General features: G+C 34.9%; 2 protein-coding genes across 2 annotated transcripts; one reads left to right on the top strand and one right to left on the bottom strand.

Annotated features, from left to right (window-relative positions):
* The first annotated feature begins 2,831 nt into the window (after positions 1-2,831).
* Positions 2,832-4,095, top strand: LOC118756108 (protein ALP1-like). Its single transcript, XM_036490897.1, has 3 exons — positions 2,832-2,836; positions 2,904-3,028; positions 3,120-4,095. Exons 1-3 carry the CDS (start codon positions 2,832-2,834, stop codon positions 4,079-4,081), a joined length of 1,092 nt encoding a protein of 363 aa, XP_036346790.1. The 3' UTR covers positions 4,082-4,095.
* A 249-nt stretch (positions 4,096-4,344) lies between these two features.
* LOC118756109 lies at positions 4,345-5,660 on the bottom strand. Its single transcript, XM_036490898.1, has 3 exons — positions 5,108-5,660; positions 4,832-5,051; positions 4,345-4,763 (listed from the first exon to the last, which is right to left on the bottom strand). Exons 1-3 carry the CDS (start codon positions 5,126-5,128, stop codon positions 4,444-4,446), a joined length of 561 nt encoding a protein of 186 aa, XP_036346791.1. The 5' UTR covers positions 5,129-5,660; the 3' UTR covers positions 4,345-4,443.
* Positions 5,661-6,659: the final 999 nt, after the last annotated feature.

Raw genomic sequence — 6,659 nt, 5'->3', positions numbered from 1 at the left:
AACTGAAAAGTAAATTCGTCTTAGATAAACATAGGGCCAAAGCAGAATAAACCCCGCGGGGGTTTCTATATATTTCGGGTGCAGCGTCATCCGTTGGGTCCCTTTTCTGCAAAACCTTTGCTTGTCATGAAATGAATACGAATTACGAATTCCAATCAGATTTTATAAAAAATACGGATTTTCTAAATACTTAAACTCCAGCGGTCCATTTTTAGCAAAGGAATTTTTCATCATACAGGTAGTCACGCTGCGAAGTTTAACGAAATATGTTAATAAATACGACTTTTATAAGTAACTCTACTCAAGCGCCACCAGCGTGATTTCTAGTAGCCTATAATAGGACAATATATGCAAGGTATAACCTCCGACAATTTGACTGGGCTCTATTGAGTGGTTTTTGAGTTTAGTCCGAAAAACAGAAATGGCTATCATTTTATGTACGTAATCTTCCTTATCCTGAGTTTCGCCGGAAAAAAAATTCACGCGAAAATTTTGATTACCCCCAAAGTAAGTACATGGAAACCAAAAGCGAAAACTGAACCGGTTCAGGGAAGATGAGACTCATGATATGTCTGAATATGTTTCGAATGAAAAAAAAATCATCATGAAAGTAATAAACGTCTCGAATGTGTATTAACAAAATAGGTTCAAAAATACGGCTTTTATAAATAACTTGACTCCAGCACCACCTAGCGGGTCCGTTTTTCGCAAGTGATTTTTTCATCATGCTTACGAAATCGGTTCATAAATACAACTGTTATAAATAACTCGCCTCCCGCGCCACCTAGCGGCTCCGTTTTTTTGTAAACGTATTTGCCATTATGCTGAAACTATACCTTTTGCATTTGAAAGAAATCGGTTCATAAATACGACTTTTATAAATAACTCGACTCCCGCGCCACCTAGCGGGTCTATTTTTGGTAAACGTTTTTGCCATCATGCTGGTAGCTGTACAAAAATACACCTACTTAGTGCTTGCAAAAGTACTAATGCTGATACGATATACATATGTTTCCATACTTTGCTGATACATTTCAATATATGGCACATAAGAGTACAAACAAAACGGTAGCATTTACATATGCAAATCCATATTATGTAAAAGCCCTGTTAGTGCCGAAAATGTTATCGCACAACACGTCCGTTCGATAAAAATTTTGCAAAAGACTGAAAATATTACAAACAATTTCTGATGCTGTATAGTAGTCAAATTTATAGAGAAATGTACTTAAAACAACAACAAGTACGTTCGCTCATATTCGCCAGAATTTGAATTTATTTCTGGAAATTCATGGCCCCTCATGAATTTTTCACACTTTTTCACTCATACAGCTTACATACTTCATGAATGCATGCAACCGATTTCTACTGGGTACTTTTCGACTGTAAATTGTAACGAGCAAGGGTATCGACTTTTTAATTTGCTCATATATTTTCTTAGTATATGCATACATAGATTCCCTTCAAGACCAATGATTTGATGGTACATATTCATGGGAAAGTTTATGTAGGTACATTTACATATTTTACACTTTTAACATAAATGTGTATGCACATATGTGTTTTAAGGCACACTTCTTGACAAACAAATTTTTTTAAGTTATTATCAACGGATAACAGAGACATTTTCTTTGAATTCAGTACTCAACTTTACGACACGCACATATTGACAGGATCTTAAAATTATTTAATTTTAATTATTTACAGTTTATACTATAACACTACGGAGTATTAATCCAAAGTTCAATCTTTGCGCAACATTAAAAAAATCAACAAACTTTCGTAAAAATTTCAAACTTTTTAATTAGATTTCCTAGAAATACACATTTTGAGTATGCAAGTACAAATTTAAAATAGCTCCGACTTATCGTTGATTTTTAATATATATATTTTTTTTTGATGAAGGTGTTGCTCATTTTCTTCATTAAAAAAAAATCATCGAACATACTTCGAAAATATGGAAGCAAATGACTGACATCGTCAAAAAAAAATGCCCCACTTCAACGGTGCATCCCAGCTACTTTAAACTTGCGCTTTATTGTACTAAAATTGAATGAGCTAAACAACTGCAAAATATTAAAAAAAAAGGAAACAGAAAGCTCGAAATTTTTACAAAAGTTTGTAGATTTTTTTGAAATTGTACTAAAAAGTACTGCGAAGTAAAAAGTATATACATATGTATGCCAACACTGATGTGGCACAAAGCAGAATGCAAATAATAAGCTCATTCAAATAATTTTCAACCTTTCACTCACAAATGAGTAGAATCCAGCTGGTAGACAGTGTTGCCGTTGTGATCCAAATGGATCAAAATGATACGTTTTTCTTCGAATTTTTAAAAGATACTTTTATTTTTAGTTTAGTATAAATTGTGGTACATTTAAATTGACAAACAAGTTGGCGGTAACTCTTCCCATCTTAAGACTTTTATGATTTTATGGCAACACATTCAGGGGGCTCAACGTTCTATATTAGGCGTGTTTTATTTGACCAGTTACATAAGCTATTAGCTTATTTTGTATGGAAGACTTAGCCAACATAATTATATTGGCTTGTGACAAGCTATCTTGGCTTGTATATTGAACTAGCGGCATTGCCAGTTGATTAATAGTTTTCATTCACGGTAGTTGGATTATTCACACTTTATTGCCAAAAAAAAGTTGTCGTTCACGATATACACCATTTTGACAGATGAAAATGTAAACAAAAAAAAGATAGACAAAAATAGAATATAAAAGAAACGCGTGTAAATTTTGTGCCTTCGACAAAATATGGATTAACCAAACATATACACAACTGGTGTAAGTTGAAAATGCCAAATTTAATTAAAGATGCAGTAAGTATTGTTTTATAATTAAACCAAACCAAGTTTGCATACTTTCCAATTTCTAGTTTTTCTGTAGTTGTTCCAGTATACATTACGCTGATGATGAAGAAATAATAGAAATACTAGCTGATGTAGCTGCTGAATCTAGTTCATCGGGGGACGATTCTGAGGAAGAACAGGTAGAGCATCCAAAATTTGTCGGTTTCATCGACGTTATCGATGAGTATGCAGATGAGGATTTCAAGTCCCATTTTCGCCTGAATCGAAAATAGTGGATTATTTAATAAGTAAGGGTTTCTTCCGTTTTACAAATTTTTACTGAAACAGTGTTATATTTCTAAAGCGAGGTGTAATGAAAACGATCAAAATCACAGCCGTACAATGTCTGGAAAGCCCAAAATACCTGCAAAGACAATGATATATATGTACATATGGTACCTAAGCAACACCATAACCTACAGACAACTTGCTAATTTGTTTGGTGTAACGAAATCCACTACATGGGCAATTGTTCGTCGCGTTGTTGCGTGGATCATTTCAATAGGATACGAGTTTATCAAGTGGCCAACTGGAGAAGCAGTGGAAGATACCACGAGAAAGTTTTTGCAAAGAAAGAAAGTACCTGGTGTCATTGGTGCAATAGACTGCACACATATAACTATTAACGCACCAAAAAAAGATAAGCATATATATTTTGATCGAAAACGAAATTACAGCTTAGTTTTACAGGGAATTGTCGATGCCGATATGAAGTTCATTGATATTTATTGCGGCGAGCCTGGGTCCTACCATGACTTCAGAGTACTTAAGAGGTCAGCGTTTTATAGGAAAGCAGAAAATAGTGTTGAAAATTTGTTTCCAAACTCTACATTTATCCTTGGAGATTCGGCATACCCTTGCAAAAATTACTTAATTCCGGTATTCAAAGATTATGGTTCACTAACAGAACAACAAATCAGATTCAACAAAATTCATTCGTCGGCAAGAATTGTTGTAGAAAACGCGTTCGGCTTACTCAAAGGTCGTTTTCGCAGACTTCTTAAGTTTACAGAGCATAAAGATTTATGCGATGTAACACATTTGGTGGCGAGCGCATGTATTATGCATAACATATGTATATTAAAAAACGACGACACCTTCATCGTTGAAGCAAATGAAAGTGTGGAATTAGAACCAGTCTCTGTGAGCGAAAGTGACATAAGTGGAGATCGTCGTAATGAGTTATTTATTCAGTTATTAAGAGGAAATGTTTGAGCTTAAGCTTGAGTTGATTCAATTGTATTTTATTACAATCGATACATGTTTTGTTGAAAAAATAAACAGGGAATTCTATTTGAATAGTAGCCACACTATGGCTGCGTTTCTTTATACATTCCAGATAATCCCATTTCACAGCCGGAATAAACAGAATGCGTTTGAAATATACGTTAACATATCATCAGGAACGTTCTAAAGAATAAGTAAACAAAAAAGTTTATTCCAAACGTTCAGAATGAATAAAGAAATGCAGTCTATATTTAATTTTTTTTTTACTTTTTTGTCTGTTTTAATATTTAAACTTTTTCTTTTCTAATCATCTCCGCAGCATTGTTGTAGGAGTTTTAACTTTTCCTCCTCTATTTTAAGTTTTTTTCCTCCAACTCTAGCTGCAAATCACGCTTCTTCTCTAAATTTTGCAACATACGCTGAATATCTGCATGGAATTTTTCTTTCTCCTCACAGCTTCTTCTCTTCAGCTCAAGTTTATTTTCAAAGTAACGATCCCTGGCCGTTTTTCTAACACGTGTGTTCGCAGCGGGCATACTCGGCTGTAAATTGTGGCTTCGCGTTGGTGTGTTCAGCGATTGCGTGGAGGTACTCAGTTCTTGAAACTGACTTGAGCTGCTCGGTTCAGGGATTGGCGAAACCCTAGTTGAGTCTCTTAACAGCTCGATGGCTAATTTTAAAAGAAAAAAAATTCAGTTACAATTTTATATCACAGTACGAAAAAGTCTTTCAACTTACTACATGTTTCTATTAATGCCTCCTGAGGATCTGTTCCTATGTTAATGGTATGATCATTTACAACCAAACAACTCTCACCAAAAATTTCGTCCATTTCTGTCATATATGGTATAGTGCGAGGAGCAGTTCCTGTTTGCCTTTCATTGTCTTTGGCAGACTTGTAGGCTTTTAAAAGCGTACGCATTTTCGCAAAAAGTGCGTCTGTGGTAACCGTTGTATCCTAAAATACAAATATGTAGGTAATTTAATATTAAATTAAATATGCACAATTCTTACCACAAAACCTTGGAAAATCATATCTTCCAAAACATTTTGATATGCGTATTTTTTTTTTTTACGTGCATGAAGAAATTCTTCCTTCCTTTCCCCATAGCATTAAGGAAAAGGAGCGTCTCCGCCCTCGTTCATACTTTTCTCTTGCTATAATTAAACAAAAAAAGTAATAATAATTCATTTATGAAAAATTATGAAAATAACCTTTTTCCCGTGTCAGTCATCGTTAAAGATTTTTCTAAATTGACAACTCATTAGAGATGTGTAACACAGCACAGTGCTGTGCTACTGTGCTGACACTCGTCAATGTGACGCACGCACAGGCGCACTTTTCGATTAAATTATATCACAGTAGCACACTTGGCACAATATGAAAGTACATCCTGGGCAGTGTTTTTAGCACACTAGGCCATGATTCAACAACTACAGGTTGTATCAATCGTACAAAAACAACATTTACCGTTGGTATGAACTCGTTGTGTCACCTACAGCTTCTTTATGTATTCATATTCGTATGTATATGTATACTCTGCATACCAGGATTTCAGAGTATTCAGAATGGTTTCAGATTTTTTTTTAAAGAATTTTCTTACAGAAATTTTTTTACCAGTTCTTGTCAACCGCTTCATATGTTTTTCTTTAAAGATTCCTAAAAGAATCTAAAAGATCTAAACCTTTTCTACTTGATATAAATTTCATTCTACATATATTTTTTAGCAACTTAAGTAAAGTTCGGCATCCGCCAGTTTCTACAGCCATACATAAAAAGAAATAATGAAGTTACTTTATTGACGCATTGCTATGAAAGAGTTACTGTTTAACAGTGAGATTTGGCTAACTTTCAATTTTTTACTGAAACCGGTGGTGAACACTCAAAAAAACGGCCCTAAGAGGGGCATAACATGAAAGAAAAAAACGGAATCGATTTGAAATCAAGCGGAGTAGAGGAGTAGATTTCAAATTTTTTCAAAAATCGCAGTAAATCTAATCTCTTCTTAGTGAACTCCAAACACTAGTAGGGGACACATTTTTTCAATTTTAACGCTAATGACCGACAGATGGGGGGAAAACACAGGGTTGTATCAGACTTTCGACGTGGTTTCAAGTTGGTTAGCTTTTAACCATCTCAGTGAAATGGTTAAGTGCTGTCATTTATATATGGCGAAACTACGCTAAATCAAGTGGGTTATCGGGATAACCAACTCAACAGTCATAACTACGTGGTTAGCTCCAGTGGGGACAAGGTATTAAAGATTTCGGGAACATTTGTTTGCAGGGTATATATTTACGTGTATGTGTATGTATACGCGGTTATGTAAACAAAGCAAAACAGGCGATAATTTGACACAACCGTGCTCGTTTTTGAAAAATGCACTAGGCCTGGGTAGCGGCGCAAATTTTTTGGTGCTGACACACTAATTCCAGCACGAATGCCGAAATCAGCACAGTGTGTTGGCGCAATTGCGCCTCTTCAGGCTAAAGCTCATTTCCTTTATTGCCAAGGTGAATTAATACAAGGTGGTATCGGTTGAGCAAAAACAACTCAAGTATACCT

This window comes from Rhagoletis pomonella, unplaced genomic scaffold (genome assembly GCF_013731165.1).
Source record: "Rhagoletis pomonella isolate Grant_MI unplaced genomic scaffold, Rhpom_1.0 Rhpom_scaffold_08847, whole genome shotgun sequence".
Taxonomy (NCBI): domain Eukaryota; kingdom Metazoa; phylum Arthropoda; class Insecta; order Diptera; family Tephritidae; genus Rhagoletis; species Rhagoletis pomonella.
This window is presented reverse-complemented; position numbering and strand designations above follow the sequence as displayed.